At 39.7% G+C, this 20,729-nt stretch overlaps 2 protein-coding genes across 6 annotated transcripts; both read right to left on the bottom strand.

The window, feature by feature from the left end:
- Nucleotides 1-4,059: 4,059 nt before the first annotated feature.
- LOC103714826 (ethylene-responsive transcription factor 1-like) lies at nt 4,060-8,668 on the bottom strand. 5 transcript variants are annotated; one of them, XR_605277.4, is made up of 4 exons: nt 8,248-8,668; nt 5,536-6,357; nt 5,335-5,425; nt 4,060-5,189 (listed from the first exon to the last, which is right to left on the bottom strand). XR_605277.4 is itself a non-coding variant. In XM_008802249.4 (3 exons), the coding sequence occupies exons 1-2, from the start codon at nt 8,507-8,509 to the stop codon at nt 5,567-5,569; spliced, it is 1,053 nt and encodes a 350-aa protein (XP_008800471.1). In that variant the 5' UTR covers nt 8,510-8,668; the 3' UTR covers nt 4,228-5,425; nt 5,536-5,566. The 5 variants fall into 5 exon arrangements, 2 of the variants coding, with proteins under 2 accessions (XP_008800471.1, XP_008800472.1); XR_605276.4 differs by having other exon boundaries at nt 4,228-4,737; nt 4,850-5,425; XR_003387109.2 differs by having other exon boundaries at nt 4,228-4,926; nt 5,014-5,425.
- Nucleotides 8,669-11,858: 3,190 nt separating this feature from the next.
- LOC103714827 (AT-rich interactive domain-containing protein 4-like) lies at nt 11,859-20,026 on the bottom strand. The gene is made up of 15 exons (XM_008802252.4): nt 19,788-20,026; nt 19,472-19,663; nt 17,703-17,756; nt 16,942-17,030; nt 16,579-16,864; nt 16,423-16,479; nt 15,286-15,317; nt 14,950-15,085; nt 14,696-14,869; nt 13,764-14,399; nt 13,546-13,683; nt 13,307-13,405; nt 12,801-12,901; nt 12,623-12,713; nt 11,859-12,224 (listed from the first exon to the last, which is right to left on the bottom strand). Exons 1-15 carry the CDS (start codon nt 19,929-19,931, stop codon nt 12,099-12,101), a joined length of 2,355 nt encoding a protein of 784 aa, XP_008800474.1. The 5' UTR covers nt 19,932-20,026; the 3' UTR covers nt 11,859-12,098.
- Between the last annotated feature and the right edge of the window lie 703 nt (nt 20,027-20,729).

Below are 20,729 nucleotides of genomic sequence, written 5' to 3'. Positions count from 1 at the left end.
GTGGACAGCGTCCCTTCTTTCTCGAAGCGTCTCATCATTAGTACCTGCCACTCTCCCTATAAAAAGGGAGGCTTCTTTCTCCCAAAAGGAGGCTTCGGACTTCTACATACAGTCCCTCTCCTTCTCCAAAATTAAGCCCCCCTCTGACTTAAGCATCGGAGGGCCGGCGCCGGAAACCCCGGCCACCGGCATTTTGCAGGTCTCCTGGAGGACGCCGCCCGCCGACGGACCGTCACCCGCCATTCTCGCGCTGGAGCTCCTCCTCCTTAGCCGACGGCCGCCCCCGGGTCCAATTTGGAATTTAGACCCGGGGGCGACCACTGGGCCAGGAAGGCTTGGCGAACGGCGCTGTCGGGACGCCCCTGGGCTGCAGGCCTTGGACAACAGTTGCCAAGGCCTGAACCTACTGCACCAGAGCATCAAACTGCTCCGGCCGAACTTGGGGAGTCGAATCGGCCGGAGGGGGTGAGTTCTGGACAGAGTGTCCAGGGCTAGGCGGAGGACGTCGAGAGGCATTTGAAGCTCCCTTGCTTCTCAGCTTCATGGTCGCGACTCGGACCCTTCCTCTAGCGCCAACTGTTGCTGGAATTTGGACCCGGGGGCGACCACTGGGCCAGGAAGGAGGAGCTCCAGGAAGGCTTGGCGAATGGCGGCGATCCGGCAATGTGCGACGTCCTCCGGGAGACCTGCAAGAGGTCGGTGGCCGGGGTTTCCGGCGCCGGCCCTCCGATGCTTAAGTCAGAGGGGGCAAATGTATGAATGAACTGTAGCCGTAAATAGTCAGAACTCCCCCCCCCTAAAAATGGAGAAGTTCCCCTTTTATAGAGGGGCCTGGGTTACCTGTGATGTGATAGGGCGAAGGTACTGCCGTATGGTTGGACGTACAGTGGGAGTTAATGCTCGATCGTGTAAATCAATGCTGTCTTCGTAGGAGATCAGGCCTGAGTCTTTGAATTACTACGGAACCATGCTGTCGTTTATGGCCAAGTAGGTTTGCCGTGTGGAGCTAAGCATTCGTAGACAACAGGAGCCATGCGTCTTAATTGTTGAGTGAGCCATACAAGCCACATGCCTGCAGAGGTCACATGCATTGATTGTCGAGTGAACTAGGCGTTCGGAGAGGCCATACGCTTTAATTGTTGCGTGAGCTAAATGACTGGGGAGGCCATACGCATCGATTGTTAGTAAGGATAGGGCACGATTCGTGGGAGAATACGATAATGGCGATTTACCGCTCGAATGCTTCCTAGTCGGAGGAGCCGCTTGGGCACTTTCAAGCCCTTCAGGATCCACTCGGCCACCCCTTACTCAGAGGGATGCCCGGTCGCCTCCTGCTCGGAGGGATGCCCGGTCGCCTCCTGTTCGGAGGGATTCTCGGTCGCCTCCTGCTCGGAGGGATGCCTGGTCGCCTCCTGCTCGGAGAGGTGCCTGGTCGCCTCCTGCTCCGAGACAACCTTTTTCCCCCCAACATGAAGTTTCCTCATTTTAGCAATGAATGAAAGGAACTAGTGTGTTTTCTTCATTTGAGACGAATATGCCTCATGCTTCAATACTGCAGTCTACTTGCTCCGTTATACAAATCTGACTGAATTCAGGTGGAAAAGGCTTTTGAGATGCCAAGACAGGCTATGCTGCATTGTAGATTTGAAAGGGAGTGCTCTTTCTTATGTATCTTGCCGTGCTCCTGTTATTTGAAGGTGATAAGTTCTCATTTAGTGAGGTGAAATCCCCGATTAACAGGTCTAGTGCTGAAGATGAGTGGTAGTTTGAACCATAGGTCCTAATGGTGTAATGCTGAGTTCCACCAAGCAGCAGCTACTACTGCTCGAGTATTTTGATTTAGTGCGTTGCTTGTTTGTCTGACTATGATATCCATAGGGTACTTGGCTATGGATGAAATATACTGTTTGAAAGATATGCTGCTGGATTAACTGAGGTGTTTCAGCTCTGATCACACTAATGTATGTGATTTGGAATTTATTTTGTGGAAGATCACTGACCATGGTACCTGATATGTTTTTGTTCTTTCCTTCTTTTACCTTATATTTACTATGTAATTAAAGGTTTCAGGTTACATTACCAGTTCATGAATGGGACTTACATGGAATAGCTTGCATTGGGAGCCTGTTGTAAGCGGAAAAAGAGAAGGATCGTTGCTGGCTGGGGAGAGAAACTTGACGTTATAGGGGATGCAATGATCATTCAATCTCAGAAAAGTTTTCTGTTTCTCCTTACGAGGCGATTTTTTTCATATCTCTGAAAATTTGGAAATGGTAATCCCAGCCTCTCCAAGCCATGCAACTTTGATCCCGGTGGCTATACCGTTGGAGGTGAAGATGCCGGATGGCCTAATTTCAGGTTGCTTTGAGTAACAGTAGTTTTGAAAAAGATAGCCGTTCTGCCGGCTATGTAGCATCATAAATGATGGTGCTAAATGGTAATGCAGCAGCAAATAATCAGGTTAGAAGGTGCCAACTTATGTTGCTTGTAATCTCTCATAATTTTACTCGATGCTTAATATCAAATCCTGCCTTCACCAGGTTTGCAGGCTTAGAGGTGTTTGGGAAAATACTGCATCTTATGTTAGAATAAGAAGGTTATATTGGAAAATATTCTTAACTTGAACTAAAATAGACATGCAACGCAACTCTCTAGAACTCTCATGACCTCCTCCATTATGTTTGATACGGCAACCCGTACTGATTCACCACACACACGGTGTCAGTTACCTAATGGAACAAAAGAGCAAATGAGAAGAAACCTATATCTATCGTATCAATGTAAGAGATTTTATTAATTTGGTCGGTTGGTACCCTGTTTGGCATGCGCTCGAACAGTTGGTACACACAAAGACACCACCCGCATAAAAAGTCAAGCATGAGTCCGTGCCTGTCACGTGCGACAGAGGCGCTCAGCTTGAGGTAAAAGTTTGGGTTGAGTAGTAACTAGTAAGTCGCGTGCCAAGATCCCATAGGAACAGCCCACGCGTGGCCCTGTCGGGAGCCGCCAGACATGTTGACTCAGATGCGACAACCTTCAAAACAAAGCATCCAAATCGAATCTCGCGGTTGCTACTTTAAGAGCTTGCTATCTACCCCACATTGGGCATCATGCTATTTTTTCTCCTTTTATTAGAAAAAACTTGTATCCCCTGCAATAACAGATACCTAGGAGGCTTTTTTTTTTGGTTGAATCGATCAGATACACCAAGCAACTTTCATTTGATTAAAATTTCTTGAGCTAAAAGCTAATCTTCCAGGGTGAAAAGAGTCGTATTTGAAAACATTTAGGCTTAGAATCACGAATGAATGTTCTTCAATACATTAGTCTAATTTATGAACTGGGGGGTTTATACCCTTGGCCACAGCTCTTAACAATTAAAGATTTTTGAAATTGATTCTTGATAAATGAATCTTTAAATATCTGGATCTGATTAATTATACTGCAAGGGGTTAATGCCCCTCTTTCTATCAAAATAAATTATTCTATTCCACAATCAATTCAGCAGATTAAAAACAAACTCACAATAAAAAGAAAATGAACGAACCATATTACAAACAGAGTCGTCATAATCGCCAAAGTAGCATGCCTCATCATTTTGGGTAGCATTACAAGATGAGTAAACTAGGACCTCTATATGACGGTTCATTCGGTCGATTTCTAGTTAAGAGAACCCAATTCACTAAACAAATGCAGACTGCATAGTGTGAGTTTGAAACCAGATTAACCAAACCAGCAAAGCAGCGAATCATGTGATTATGGGCCAACCATCTTAGAGACATGAATAAATGAATGTATAAAAATTAGAAAATGCCCTGCAGGGTCGAAAACATTGGATCTGACTCAAAATAAGTATTATATATTTTCCGAAACAATAAGATCAGCTTTACCGGGCGCACAGACATTTTTGCTCTCATCATTTAATTGAAGGATAGATCAAAATGTTAAAACCACCAAGAGAATAATTCCAATAAGATTATAAAAAAAAAGTAAAAGAAAGGGAGAGTTTGTGTTGAAGGTTGATGAAAAAGAAAAAAGGCAAGTGAGAGAAAATACACATGGTACTAACAAATGGTTAAGAGTATGTATATTAAAATGATCAACTCATTGAGTCATAATGTCATATGCATTGCACAACCACATTAAACCTAGGTTTGATACACCACCATGCTTTTTACCTACAGTTGTGTGGAGGCTTGGCACTCATGTCACAAAGAAGGGAAACAAAAAATAACTTGGGTGTTAAGCATTGAAAATGACTAATAAAAGATGACAATTTCCAAATGTTTGGCCTTGTGAATCAACCATACAGCAAAATCTCCCCGAAATTGAAGGGTCACAACACTCGTGGCTGCAGAGTTGAACACACCCATACCACATTTAATCACAATCCACCTTTAACAAGGAAACTGGTAATCGATGCTGCTGAATTACCAAGCACATCTCCAAGTGGATCTCAAAGGACCAAACACACCAACTTACAGCTTAAGCGGTGTCTCAGGTGAAAGAAAAGTATGGAACAACACACCAAAAGCAGCTGTCTTTCTTCTCCCCAAGATGGGTTCCATGCATCTGGATCCAGAAGACATGATCTCCACATCACAAGCCAAGTATTGGGACCTTTACCTTGTTTCCTCCTCTTCTTCTCCACTTCCCAATATTTTTGGCCTGAAAACGTCCCCATATAATTGGTCTAGCTTGTGAGTCTCGGAAACCATTTGGCAGTATTTCCCCGAACTGTTCACAGCAAGAACCCACCAAGAATATATGCGTATATATCAATTCATCACATATCTAACTTCATTGCGTTACCAGACAAAATTATCACTAGTTCTGAATTGACACCAACCAGATCCATAGTTGCTGAAGGAACCACCTTTATTGGCATTTCCTTGCACCTCTAGAGAGCAAAAGCTAACCATTTGCCTAGATAGCAAACAGCCAGAAAAAACAAGATATCATCATAAAGGAATCCATAAAACGAACAGAAAACGATGTAGTCACTGTAACCACCATTAACCATATTCTCATTCAAATTTCCATCATCCACCACACCCAATAAAAACTGCAGCTCGGATGCAGCCTTCTCCCTCCCATCTTTATGGCCTAATAATTAGCCCAGCCTATGAGAAAACTACCAGGAAGAATCAAGCATGGGACAAATGCACAAGTCCCACCAAGTCCACAATCTACCACAGCATCAAGAGGCGCACACAACAAAAGAAGCATTCAATCAGTCCTCAGAGATACCCAAAATGTCATCAAACAAACATCAAAATCCAAGTACTCAAAAGCAGAGAGACTTCACAAGGCAACAGTATATAAACTCGATACCTAAAGGTACTTTTGTAAACCATAATTCAATTCAATTGATTGCAGCCGGCAAACATTTCTGGTCCTCCAGATCCTCCAATGACAACAATTCCTGCAAAAAAAAAAAAAAAAAGATATGAAAGAAAACGCACTTCTTCATGAAGTTCAATATGCGGAGTTAGCAGGGCTTAAGAAACCCAACATGACCATGGGAATGCTTACCTTATCATTATTCACAGAAAACCATTATCCCTCAGTAAATGCTGCTCTCTGTGGGCAGGTCATCAAAACTCCAAAGATTCAGAGGGTTCAGACCATCCTGAGCCACTTCACAGCTGAAGAGGCTGTCAATTGACTCATATGTGCTCCCCTCAAGATAAGGGATCTGCAGGAACTTCATATATGATTCATAGGCAGATAGCTCCTCAGAAAGTTTCAATGCAGAGTTTTCCTCTGCTGGTACTGCCTCACCAGATTGGCTTTTCAGGTTCTTCTGGGGTCTACCATGCTCCAGGAATCTGGATTCATCACCCTCAGTTATCATAGGAGCAAGAACTGATGTGATCTCGGGATTCTTGGTTTCATGTTCCCATCCGAAATCTAAACAATCAATAGAGTTGCTTCCCTGATCAGAGAGAAAATTTAAAAACCCAGTGCCCCCGGAAGGTGGAGAAGATTCTAGCAAGGGAAGGGAATTCATGTACTCGGGCTTTGACTTCTGCTCCTCTGACAATGCTGGTTTTGGTGCTTGCAAAGTTGGTTTCTGGTTGCGTTTTTGGGCACTCGCAGGTGCTTCAGGGAAGTTCACTTTAGCTTTCTTGCCCCGGATACGACGAGCTTCAACATCATAAGCTCTTGCAGCTTCTTCAGCAGTGTTGAATGTTCCAAGCCAGACACGAACCCCTTTGTGGGGATCTCTGATTTCAGCTGCCCACTTGCCCCACGGACGCTGGCGGATTCCTCTGTATTGATTCTTTCTCTTCCTTTTTGTTGATCTAGCTGCACACCCATTGAATTCTACTGATTTTAGAGTGGTTGAACCCTCTGCAGTCCATAGAGAACATAAGAAAAGACACAAAAGTAACATGGACAGGAAAATTTCCTTTTAACAGATCTCAACTATCTGATATGTAATTTAAGAAGAAACAAACCATTCCATATGAAGTTCGATCACACATAACAGATAAAAAACAGAGTTTAATATCAGAGGAATTTTTATAAAATAACAACTCCATTCTGCTACTCTCCCATACCGTGACTGATGAACCAGAAATAGAGTACAATCAACCAAAGATGTATGCCAGCAGTAATAAAAAATTAAGTAGCGGACAACATCCCATGCCACTTCCATGCACAAAAACACATCAATTTCACTTTCCTTTCCCGTCAATAACAAAATTCCAGAAAACATAGAAGGCCTGATGTTATTTGTCCACACAAAAAATTGCACCATATTTTTTTATATCCACTTTTGCAATAGCCGATGCAAGAAAATGCGACTCATTAATTAATGACAATAAGAGTGCAGATCCATTCACTGTTCCATAGAATCTCATAATTTAGACATTCACTTTCATGGGATCAACAGAAAGATAGCCATAATAGAATTAATAATGAGTCATGTGAGTTTTCAGTTTCCACTCTCCAATTCAATCACTGATTATTTTTATTTCCTCTTTGCAGGAACAACCTGACACAAATTATAGCCTACCTCTAACATTTTTACGATAAACAACTTAGTTAACATTGATCTTTGACTCTGATTTTCCAGCTATATCCTACGAAAGCCAATATGCTAAAAACACCTGCAATTCTGTGTACTTGTAATTTCTCACTAGTAGATCATCTCTTTATTGGATAATTCATTTAATAGAAACCTAAATTAATGAAGAACAGCAAAGTCCAGATTACAATCCTGAAACCATAAAATAGACCTTGACAAGGCAAAACCAGCAGTAAGACAACAACCATATACCACTCCAAACAACAGAACAATATAATGACTATAAAAAAAGATGAAATCAAAGAAATAAATTGTGGGAGAGGAGACAAAATCAAACATAAGATGGTGAATACATAACTAAAAGGGCAGATTAATTTGGGTGATACTTTGTATATTTAAAGATGAAGTACCACGTAAGTTATAAGCAATATATCACAACAAAAATGATATCCTACTTAAGTCTTCAGCCAAAAAGGGGACAAATGGAAACAGAAGTCTGAAAATAAGAATATTCATATATACACGCATTTTGAAATAGGGAAGTTTTTAGTTTTAATTAAGAGAAATTAAGGGAGGAAGCAAATATTTGTTTAGCAAAAGATTCAGCATAAATTCAAAAAGATATATTAATAACCAAGAAATTTATAGGGGTAGAAGCCCAAAAGGGCAATACCCATGAAGTACTATTATATCTCTGGTTCAAATATGATTTTTATTTCTGGCACCTGTTCTTCTCGGAAAGAACCTCTACAATATAAACCAATTTTATGGGATCTATTCTAACCAAAGTTTTTTTTTTTCCCGTGAAATAAAGGCTAAAACGGAGAACCATCAAAACTCTTACTCAAATCCTAAAGGAAAATAGTTAATAAGGAGAAAATCCATTAGAAGGATTTTTATTTCTTTTTTTTTCTTGAAGAAAATCCATTAGATGAAAATAGTTAACAAGGAGAAAAAATACTACCCAAAAAAATCAAATCCACAAACAACAATAGCAAGCTAACAAGAAGAAGGAATCCCTGAAATTATCCCAAGCTCTCGCCGAGCAACAAAGAAAACGTCAAGAACAAAACCCATTTCGCATAAATCTCCAACAAATAGGAGAAAAATTCGGGCGTAACAAACTAGAATTCACAGCATAACATCATAAGCTACAAAAAACATGGAAATGGCCAAAAGAACAATCAACTCAACAGAGCCTCTCAGTTTACCTCCAGAGAAGGGGGCCTTGGAGACGAAGGCGGAGGGCTTGACGTCGATCTCCTCCTCCTCGTCCTCCTCGGACTCGTCCTTGAAGTCCTCGAAGTCGGCCTCGAAATCGTCGTCGAACTCCACCACCTCCTGCTTCCGGCCTTTCTTCTTTCCACCGCCGCCACCGCCCTTCTTGAAATTTGGCCAGAGGGAGTCGGCGGTGAGCCGGCGGCCTCCCGCCGGCAGCGGAATGAAGTCAGAGATGATCGCACCACCACACATCTCGAAGCTCAAAGGCGACGCCTTTTTGGGTCTCTGTTCTGAGAAGACGAGAAAATGAGAAGACGAGGTTTGGGGGGTTTGGAAACGAGATAAAGAAGGGAAGAGGGGTTTTTTGTGGAAGGGATTTGGAATTTTGGACGGGAAGGTGGGGGAGTTGCCTCTCCCTCTTTCTATATAAAGGATGAGTTTAGGAGGGAAAAAAAAAATGCCAGCTGTTAGGGACGGAAGGAAAGGCGGTTGCGTGTGGATTAGTGTCCAGCGTCAACTGGATGGTGGGTTTATTGCGAAGTGATACCAAGAATATTAAATAAGTAGGAATATGATAATAATAAGTATAATAAATAAATGTTATAGAAATATTATTCCAAAATTCATGAATAAAATTGCTCGCCTTAGCACAATTGTCCAAAATTTTGGAACTAAAAATAAATTTGTTTTTAGTTTTATTATTTTTTTTGTTTTGAGATAGAAAATATAAAATAAAATAATACTAACTCATTCTTAATAAGTAGAAACATGATGTTGATATATGTTACTGGAACACTTGCATGAGAAGATAAACAAATTTATTCACACAATAACTTAATTTACTATTTTCATTAGCTTTTTTTGTGTGCATAGAATTGTTATACTTGTGAATATATCTAATTCTTTAATGTTTTTTGAGAGTATAGTATTATTTCTTTGATTAGTTGAAATTACTAGAATCCTCTACCAGCTTTCGATCTAAAAAATGCTAATATGGAAGATTTTTTTGGGGGAAAGGCCAGAGTGGATTGATATAGATTGAATTAAAGAATAAAATAGAATAAAAGTTAAGAAAAAGGGATATTGCAGTTATAGATTGAATTATGGAATGAACAGGACGAAATTAATTATCATGAAAGAATAATTATGCATAATGGTGATTTTTTTTTTTTTTGGAAAAAGGGAGAATGGAGAGTTGCAAAAAAGGCTTCAGGTTTCTTTAGAAGAAAACAAAGAAAGTTTTACATGGCATATTGCTTATTTTAGGGTTTTGACTATGATTAGATTAAAAATCAGTCATCTATAGAAGCATTGGAAGATTTTCCTTGGCATGCAATCTAGAATTTAGATGTAGACGTTACCATTATATTCTAGAATGGGTTGAGTGTAGTCAAATTTTAGAAATCGGAGACATGTCGGGTCAAACATTTCTAGGCTCCTTTGACATTATACATGTTGGGTCAAAGTCGTCTTCGATTTCACCACCTCATGCTTCCGCCCCGTCCTCCTGCCCCCGTTGTCGGCGCCCTTCTTCAGGGCCGGCCACAGGTGGTCGGCCGTCAGCCGCCGGGTCCCCACCGGCCTGAGGTCGGCGATGATCGCTCCGCCGCACATCTCGAAGCCCAAAGGCGACTCCTTTTTGGGTTTGGTAGGAGAGAAGGAAAGGAGTCTTGTCGTAAGCGGAGTTGGACGGGATAGTTGGGGGAGAGGGGGCGAGAAGATTGAGAAGATTATCTCTTACATTATTCTCACTGCTTATGAATCCTTTTTATTTTACTAAAAATAAATCACAATGATAACAATCGTAGAACCAAGTGATAGCAGACATTTCAAAAGAATTTGTTGTCTTGCATTGAGGAGTGGATCAAAAATTAAGAATAAATAATAAAATTTTGAAAATGGGATAGTCGGCAGTGGTGATGAATACTTTTTGGTCAGAAAAAACTAGAAAAACGTCGAACGTTAATTTATGACTACGTTGGTTCAACTTATTTAGATGCCATTTAAGGGTAAAGATTAGATTCATCAGTAGCACTGGGATCATTTGTCATTTTACTATTGTTACAAATTTAGATGATCTGTGTAATAATTCTCCTGATATGGATATATTTATAATTAGTATTTAGACTTTGATCCACTTTGATCGTAATGAAAGAAGATTCTGTATTTGGCTTTGGTGCAACCAGGCTTGGATATGGATCCGTTGATAATTGTAAAAACTAAGATTGTCCCTGTGCAACATGTATTGAAATATGGAGTGTGACGTCTTCGATTATGCTGTCTATGCATGTGTTCCGAGAGGCGAACAGAACGGCTACTGATTGGATCGTCTTCTTTACTGCTCATCATTTTAGAGAGATTTTTTTGAACCCACTTTGTATCTGTTCCTCCATCTTTGTGAATTATTTTGTCTTTTGACTCTGAAGGCAGTGCTTACATGAGACTAGTATGAGTTGCCGATGTACCAAACAAATAAAAAAATACCGAGAGTTTGATCAGGAGGCTAACAACGGGACAAAATAGGCAGGGAATCCACTAAGGAATAAGGATGGTGGAGTGTGACCCATCACCACGGGGTCTGCTTGTTTTGGTGTCCCTTAGTTGGAGTCATTGAAGGATTGTCGCAGATGCACGAACCTAAAAGGTTCCACTGCAGTTGAACGCAACGTTATACCTAATCATACATCATTCTTTTTCATGCATTGTGTCCCTCATCTTCTTGTACGTAGATGAGCGTGATGGACATGTACTGGGACGACTTACCTATAACTTATCAGCAGCCGTCCGTAAAAAAAGTTATATCAGTGAGGTATAACATGGTGGTGTCACATTATTAGAACCATATTTCCAGGAAGAATATAGCTGCAACCAACTTGACATGACCCTGAGTTGGTTGGGTTCTGATCCCAAGCCTTCATTTCATTCTTAACTTAAGAGCCTCTTTGTTCAATTTGTGATGGGTAGCACAAAAAGATTAGATGTTGGCATTATCGGTTGGTTTTTCTTTAACTTTTGGGATCAATTTTCTGCAAAAGCATAGAGGTGGGCTTGCTAAGATATTGCATTCAATATTATTTTTAGAGCTCTATCTCTATTTTTCTAGTATTATAGTGGGGATTCTTGGAGTGGCTCCATCATTGAAGTCCGACTCCACCATGAACTCAGGAAAACATGCACTCACCTCTCTTTTATTTCCTCTGCAGAGCACTCCAATGTCAACAGAAGTGCTCCATTCGGTTTGGTGGGGGTTGGGGTTGCACACTATAACGGGATAACACATTATTTAAAACCCTGATTGGATTCTTGATGACCTTCGGATTAATGTGATGCCTCCACAATGTTTATGCTGCGATGATTGCCGATGATTTGCTCGCATACTTCTTTCGTTTAAACCATGGCATCGATTTTTCCCTTTTCTTATATTTGTTTTCCTTCCTCGGCTCTAATTCTCTGCCAGGGTTCCTTACACTTAATGTAGAAAACCCTCAGAGAGCTCATTAAACCCACTTGAAAGAAAGGTTACAAAAAACATCTCGAGATCTTTCGAACAGGATAGGAGAAAAGAAAAAAAGTAAAATAATAAAGAAAATAGACAAAAAGATCATTCACAATATTTCCAAGATGCATAGGAGAAAGAAACAAAAAGAGAACAAATTAAGAAAAATCAAGTTCTAAACATTTCCTTCTATCACTATTGTGTAGTAGTTGTTCAAGAGCTATCTAAAATATCAGCCTAGACTAGCATTAGTGAAACAGCAATGGGGATTATAGAAATTACAACCCCTTCACAAACTGGGGGGCTCTTCTCTTATGCTGAGAGTGGGGAAGTAAAAGAAAAAGATTACATGTGTCGTGGAACCGAGGATGTATTTGGAAACCCATTTGCCACTTTCTGCGATTTTCTCTTAAAATTTGTAAAACTGCAGTGAGGGCAAATATATTCCAACCCGTCTGTCTTTGCATAGTCCTGCCATCACACCACACAACTAGTGAGAATTTGAAGTTCCAAGTCAGAACCTGTAAAGAAGAGTTTAAAATGGAATAGATCTAAAGGTAAAATATTCACTTTAGGTCATGCTAAACAAGTGCTGTTCTACAAAAGCAAAAATATAATTTCCCTAATGCATACATGATGAAAAAAGCTGGTGTGATGCATGAGGTACCATCGATGCTACTATCTCAATTTTGGCACACAGAATGCAAGCATTACTGGAATTAAAAGAACAATATTACATAGCAGCAATCTGGCAAGCAACGGAACTTAATGACACTAGGGAAATGTGCAGAGAGAATGTGTTATATTTTAACAGAAAAGCTCGGAAGCATGATATGAAACACTAAAGCAAACTTGATAAAAGATCGAACCTTGAAAGCACCAAGACCCTGTCGTCTATCGCAACCAAAGTGGGCCCATTCACCACATAAGCCACAGTTGACCCAATCACCAGGAGCACTACTGTAAATAACTCAGCACATCCCATGTCAGTATTAGTTTTGAGGATAGAAAGAACATAACCAAAAAAAAGGGTTAATTCCTACTAACCTGCGACACAGCAAGCAGCACTCTCCATCCACATCATCATGTGCTAGTTCATACTCCAACAGGTAAGTTTCATAGTGTCTTTTTAAAGTATTCCCAACACCCTGGAATCCAAAACAACTGGTGGTCATGACCTCAGTTCTTGAGTGCAACAAATCTCTGTTATGCATGTCTCGAATTTCAGGGTGTCAACCAATTTCAACCACCCACATCATTGTTTGAGAGGCATAAGTTATAAAGCTCAACTATGATCATTATATTAGTAAATGAAGAACACTTTCTGAACAAATGATAACACGAAGCATGCTTAGTCTGCAAGCATTTCCGCTGAGAAAAGGCTCGCTGATGCTTCCATAATATTTTTAATCACATAATTTATAGCAAAATCACAATTAAGAGAAAAGCCGTGATACATAATATATAAAATACCCAAACTCAATACCATGAACGATTCAGACAATTAATAGCAATATGTACAAAAGAAGTGGATAGGAAAGTAAAACACTCACGGTCATTCTATTGGAAACCGTATGGTTGCGCATCTTTGAAAAAACTTGACCTTTCCAGTTTATGCCATTCCCAACATAAAAACCTCCTCTTGAAACCACCTGTACCAAGTGATGCATATGCATTGTTACTATTTAAGATTTACAGAAAGGAAATAAATGATTGCCAAAATCAAGCCATGTAAGCTGTAGATACGAAGCAGAATTACATATTGTATATGCATGTGACAACAAAAGCAAACCTCTCTATACAAATTGAAAAGGTCAAGGCGCTTTGCATTAAGTATGGCGTCAGGAAACTCAGATATTCCTCCTTGGGGAACAAGCCGACTGTGTCCCCTAAGGATAAGAAACTGCATGACATCCTTTAAAAATTCTTCCTATAACACAAAAGCAAAAAACAAAGGTTAAGCAGGGATATGCAAGCTCTTTTAGAGAGCAACAAGATTCGAGAACATACTTCGGAGCAAACTGGAATTGGGCTTCTGTTACATCCGTGTTTTTTCATTGGCAGAGGATTTAAAGAAATTATCTGCTGAGCGTGGAAGGAACTTGACATGGATTTCCTGTGTGTTGATGGAGCAGGAGGGACAATATTATGCTTTACAGAAGGTAAAATTGGCAGATGAGGCTTTGCCTGACCTACATCATTCACATTAGTTTCAGGAACTCCCAAAAAAGGCAGCATTTTGTGCTGTCGAGAGCGAGGAATTGGCCTCATTGCAGCAACCCTCAATCTCCGCTTAACAGGCATGGAGGACAAGTGAGTCCCTTTTACCAACACTGCCTCTTCCTTGACATCCTGATCATCTTCCAGTAAAGTTGCTCCATTCTCACTCAAGGTATTGCTACAGATCATAGGTTCTGTTTCTGGAATTGGTCTGGACCTTTTTCTAATAAGAGAGGAAGACCAGGTAGGCACACTAGAAAGCAATCCATCTTGTAAACTCAAGTCTTTCCTTTGTTTTGCACATAAGAAAAGAAGGCGATCTGCATCTTCCTTCTCAAAAGAAGCAACTGAGATACCCTGAATACTTGCAATGCCAAGAGTAACCAAGATACGATAAGAGACTTCAGGTGCAACCTGTCTCAGGACCTGCATCATATCATCACCACAAATGCAATAATCAAGCCACTGTGTCAGTATAAAAAGAAAAAGCAGCCAACTAGGACCATCAATTCATGGTAAGCATTCATGATTTGAATATTTATTCTTAACTAAAATATTTGCTTTCATTTGCAGCTATTGACATTTTTTTGAGTAAATTCATGTATATAAAAAATTTCCATTTCAAGTAAAGGCCACATCTAATTTACTATAGAATCATCATACTTTTTACAGATGAATGCAAAGCATCAATTTATAAGAAGTCCGGTCAGCAAGAAACCAACCTGAGCAGCCCAAGACGGAACCTTTATCCATACTTCAAAAACAGGAGCCCCACAAGCTATAGAAACAGAGTTCAGAGGTTCAGACAAAGAAGGCTTGCTTTCCTTGCAATTTGGAAGAGCACGAACTTGCTGACTCTGCTCAATGAGTTCATGTTTTATGTGCCTTTCCAACAGCTGCATGTTAAAAGAAAATGGCTCGATAATCATTGAAGTTTAACAACTCAATGAGCAAAGAAAGCAGTTGCAGCTTGTACCTGATCATCGAAACATGTTTGCGCACTACCAGACACTAAGAGTGAGATATGAGCCGAACTACAAGTTGTGAGATCACATCTCATTGTCACAACTCCACGAGAAAATGTCCCAGCTTGAAGAGGAGGAGGTGCAGCACTGTCAGGCATTTTAATAAAATGATTTGTCATGGAAATGCAAACATAATTGTAAAAAATCATATATATATATATATATATATATATATATAAAATTCAAATTACTGCCAATAATCACTGAAAGACTTCTACAACACATAACTCAAGCATATAACTGGTTGATTGGTGAAAAAACTGGTAAATTTAGTTTGCACAATATACCTGACTCGATTATGAAGTTTGCTCCCACGAATCTGAACCAGCAGCAAGAAAGTGTTAGGAGCAACAATAAGTTGCTAATTCTTAAAGCATATAAGGAAGAAACAGAGGAGCAACTGAAACAATTTCCAAGAAATTGAAACAAGAAATCATCTTTATTCCATTAGAACTTGACATGCATTAATGCAAATTTCTTAGAATCCATTTATTTGAAGAAGAAAGATTTTAAGTGCCAGTTTGTGCCAGTCTCTTGCCGGAAACTGTGAATGCATGTGTGCCACAGTACGCTGCACATCACAGGGTATATGAGTCGAGATGTCTAGGTACAACTGGCACCAAGCCAAAAGGTCCTCTTTTTTCCCGCTCCCTTTGTTTCAACACAGCATGACACATGCCATGCTAGCCACCAGTCAACACAAGGCACTTAAATCCTTGTCTAAACATGGTTCCCATGTATAGGGAGCAAGAACATTAATGACATGCATTGTCATGAAAATAACCCTACCATATATACATTAAACCAATTAGAACATAAGCATGTGTTGCATCCAACAAAATGTAAAAGGTTGCTGATTTGCTGAAGTCCTATTTTTTGCATAAATCCGACTCTATTAGAATCCTTCTGATCATTACCATGCATAAATTAAGAGATAATTAGTTGCACTAATTTAATGCAGTTTGTTGACACAAACAGTAGACTAAACTAACTTTGTCAGTCACTGATGAGACCAAGCTGACAATGAAAGACTGAAATCACATGCCCCTTAACAGACAACAAATAATTAATTCTTAAAAACTGCCTCCCCTCTACATTTCTGCCAATTTGTCACTCTTTAATTTGTATTGTCATATGCATCCCTTTTTCTCCTAAAACCTTGTATTTAATGTTTATTAATTTCCTCTCTTATATAAAAGTGACAAATCTGTATACAAGATAGAGGAAAGACTGTTAATGGACACCAACTGGATTCTGCCACTGCATGGGCATTCACTCATAGCTTGCCTGAGTATTGTGTTTTTTTCACACTGAAGAATACTAGTGCCATCCTAGGAATCCAAGAATAACTTGGATCTATCATCAGATGAATTTCAGCTTAACCAGATTAATAAGGTAAATAACTATTGCATCATTATACTTACTTCAATGTTCAAGAGGGCATTAAGGCCATCTTCCAAGGAACCCAACAGACAAGCGTCCTGGAAAAGGAGAAGATAAAATGTTACACACTTAGCATTAAATCTACAAATCAGCATGCAAGAAAGCCCTAGAGTTGACAAATAAGAGCTCAAACTTACCAACGTGCATGGTAATCCACAAACAAGAAACCTTATATCTACATTGTCATCATATATTTTTATAGCAGGTAGAGTATCCCATGAGCTTTCTTCTTCCTCTTCTTCTTCACCCACAAATTTATCCGGAGGAGATATATTAATCTTAGGAGCATCTCCTAGTAGATGGGGCCCAGGTTTCCCACTAACTTTTTGGCTGTCAGCTGGCAAAACATAGTTGTTTCGTACACAATATAGCCGAAAAGATGCATGTGCAAGTTGAAATGCATCCCATGTATGGCAGCATGAACTGCAAAAGGAAAACAGAAAATCATGAAGCTGCTGTAAATTTCACCTGTCATGGAGCAAGGGAAGCTAAAAATATACCTCTGCACAACAGATAGCAATGCTTGGCGAAAGTGAGAAGCTGCATAAGATGAAAATGCATTCTTCCAATATATCACATATGGAATTCCCTGACAAAGAAAATACCTCCATTCAACATTTCTTTCAGTTTAAGAACTACAAGTAAGGATGAACCCAGGAACACTCAAAATAGGGTTGTTATTCACATTTGTAAAAGAAACTCAAACACATCCAGATCAAGCCTGAAATCATTAAAGGGTGTTATTTCACCACCTACATGTCTCAAGCCACATGCAAAACGGAACATGAAAGTGAATATCGGGCAGCTTAAATAGTAGTTCACAAAAATATTTAACAAAGTAACCAGACAACGGAATGCCAGGAAAAAATGAGAGTCCACAAAATCAATATAAATGTGAATTTTTTAGATCTTTAGATGAATAACAGCGCCACATACAAATGTTGCATATATCTGCGAAAAGGAGACTAATCTTCTCGCCCTCAGTATGCACACCCCTAACATGCAATAGCAGGGTAATGTTGCGGCTTGCATGACCACTAACAATCAGTGGCCAGGTAATAAGTTCTTTGACAGTGGATACCTGCTTAATGCAGGTCGAAGAGAGGTGGTTTCTAATGAGGAAAAGTTCATCATACTTAAAATAACAAAACTTTCATGATCTCAGTTCCTAATTCTAAAATGCCACCAATTCAAATATATTAGGGACAAACAATAGAATGCAGTGACAAAGTAAGGCACATTGGTATTTCTCAGCTATCACCTTAGAATGGAGTACTTGTGCAATTTTTTCACCATTGGGGACCTCCAGATAAACCTGCGACCACATCTCATTGTGTCAGACATAAAAGGCGGAAACAAGATTCTGCACAAATCATAATAAATGCCCATATATTCAATTATTATATATGCAGTATATCTAGAAGCAGTATATGTGCCCATGTTGGGTTTGGAGCAAAAATGACAATGAAGAGAGAGTTTTAGATCACCTGAACCACTAAAATAAGTAGCAAGAAAAATTACAATCTTATTATCAACAAAAAGAGAAGAAATGACTACAGAAATATAAAACGCCAGCAATGAGAATGGTTAAATGTGTTTTGCAGAGATCAAGAAAATTGACCATGTCCAGTCTCAGAGTACAACCAAATCTAACGCATACCAAATGAAAAAAGTTTGTTTAACATTTCAGCATCTCTCAGAGCAAAAGGGGTTTGTTGAACTGCTTAATGTAATGATTAGACTTCTCCACAACGGTTAGCAAAAGCCTAGCCACAAGGTCAAGAAATAAAATATAGCATTTCTCACATAGAACCTTGTGATGCTTCCTTGAAGAAATAAGGGAAATTAATTTGAAAAATAAATGTTTGAATTAAAAAAATCAATATATATATGTCTAATACACAATTATGTTGTTTCATGTGCAAGTATTTCACCGAAGTAAACATTCAGTTCTTCCTTTTTTATAGGTTCTACATTAAATGTCAAAAACACATACATATACCCCTACGAATCAGCATATAATAGTATCCAATGTGACTAAAAAAAGTATATTTCCTCCCTCAAATGGTAATCCTGATAACTTGAATCACGTAGAGGGCATTAGAATGATTCTTATAACAACTTTTCTCTTTGAAGTCTTTGGAATTTCATCAACAAGTGATTTGGAATTCAGGAATAACAACAATATAAAGACAAAAATAACCAAATGAATTTCAGGTGTTCTCCAAGTGGAGCATGGCAAGAAAAATGCAAGAGTTCTTTGCAGCTACAAAATAGTTACACCACAAAACACCAGGTAAATTTTCAGCTTGTCACTGACCTAATAGGCTTTCCATTTTCAGTTTCTAATTATTCTTTTTAAAGAAGAAAAGGTCAGAAATAAACCTCAACATCCTCATAACAAAAAACAGAGCTAATGCCACTGATCAATTTGTAGAAAGCTCGAACAAAGTATCAGCTCAGTACAGATAATAACATTTGATTGATGATGTATCCTACACACTGCAAACCATGATAGTCATACTCATTTCACATTAAAACTGTCTCATGTATATCATACTAATAGAAATAACGAAGATTAGCAATGATTTAAATATGGCTTCCTGACGACCTACATTTCTGGGTAAACATCTAAGTGCTAGCTCTAGGATCTTTCTTACTTTGAAACCAAGAAGGTAAGAGAAACAAATGATATGTCAGGAGTTCCAGTTAACCAAATTGCAACACAGTGGAACCATTCGCAGTCCCACTTCCCACACTCGGCCAAAATCAAACTAGTAATGGTATAGGTTGAGAGTAGATTTATCGACCATGCACATCAGAACACAAAAACGAACATCACCATGAATTGAATTGTGCAGTTCATGCTCCTAACAGTATCTATAGCACAAATTTTGTAATATACACACATTATGTTCCAATTAGTTTCACAAAACCATAAAAAAGAACAGCATGTAAGCTACAATCTCAACTAAATACATAATATAATACCAAACAATGTAATAATTTCAGAATCGTAGAATAGCTTACTATTGTAGGTAATGATGGACCAATAAGGGAGCTAAATATTTGGGGTTCCGACACATCGACAGTTCCCCAGACAAGAGAGCCAATTTCTTCTTCATTCTCAAGCTGCTCCCCTTGAAAGTACAAAATATTTGGATCCAATGACTTCTGCACATCCCTGATTTTATCTAGTGTTGGGTTAACAAGGGTGTGAACCTGCATTTAAACAGGAAAACCACTTAAAACCAGACCAAAGCGAATCCCACCTAGTCCCAGATTATGAATGCAGTAACATTTCGCTAAGAAAATCCAGTCTCGAATTCATAAAGAAAACACTGACCTCCAGGCGCCCGGACGACACAAGCTCGGGGAAAGGATACAAAGGCCGATGCTTCAGCTCCTCCCGTGGCCTCTCGGCGAACTTCCCGCACAACACTGCAATAAGCCTACAGCCCGGTTTCGAAAAACTCTGAGCTTGAAACATCTTTCATGCATGCCACAGCGAAGATGAAGGAGAACCCACAAACACAACTATCTCATCTTCCTCTCAAACCAAAACCTCCCCACCTCCACTCCCCCCCCCCCCCCCCACCGGCCCTAAATCCAGAGCCCGAACCCCAAGAAAATACCTCGAAAGATCAATATCCCTCACAAATATCCAATATTTCCGCGCAACGCCTCAAAACCCCTTCCAATCGCGAGAAAGCAACCGGAAATCGACGCCCCCGGCGAGAAAACAAGGCAATTTACGCGAAGAAACCCCTCCGGAGCTCCGAGAAGAAAAAGACAGGCCAAAAAGAGGGCAAAGGGGCGACGAAGAGTAAAGTAAACACAGAAGGGAGAACAAACCCTAGCACCGCGCGATCTCGCCTTAAAATCGCACATAAAAACAAAGAAAAAACAATAATCATAATAATAATCCTAAGGAGAGGAAGGCAAGCGACCCGAATTGGGGGATGAACCTAATACCATCATCATTAAATCTCGCGAACGAACCCGATGGACTACGCGTGGAGTCAAACCAAAACAAAAGAAAGCAAGAAAAATAAGATGAGATTTTAGAGTGAAAAAAAGAAAAAATCCGTCAATTGGCGAAACTGGAAAGAAAAAACCGAATCCAAAAAGGAGTGAGAGACCAGAATCTAAGCACCAACACCCCCCACGCCCCCACAAAAAAAAAAAAAATTATAAAAGAACGGTATAACTAGAGACCAGAAGATTCGGAGAGAGCCTGTGACAATAACGTGTTAACATAACACCATGTTATTATACTCTTCCACGA

The sequence above is a fragment of the Phoenix dactylifera genome, chromosome 15 (assembly GCF_009389715.1).
Source record: "Phoenix dactylifera cultivar Barhee BC4 chromosome 15, palm_55x_up_171113_PBpolish2nd_filt_p, whole genome shotgun sequence".
In the NCBI taxonomy this organism is placed as follows: Eukaryota; Viridiplantae; Streptophyta; class Magnoliopsida; order Arecales; family Arecaceae; genus Phoenix; species Phoenix dactylifera.
The sequence above is the reverse complement of the archived record's forward strand: the minus strand, read 5'-3'. Positions and strand labels throughout refer to the sequence as shown.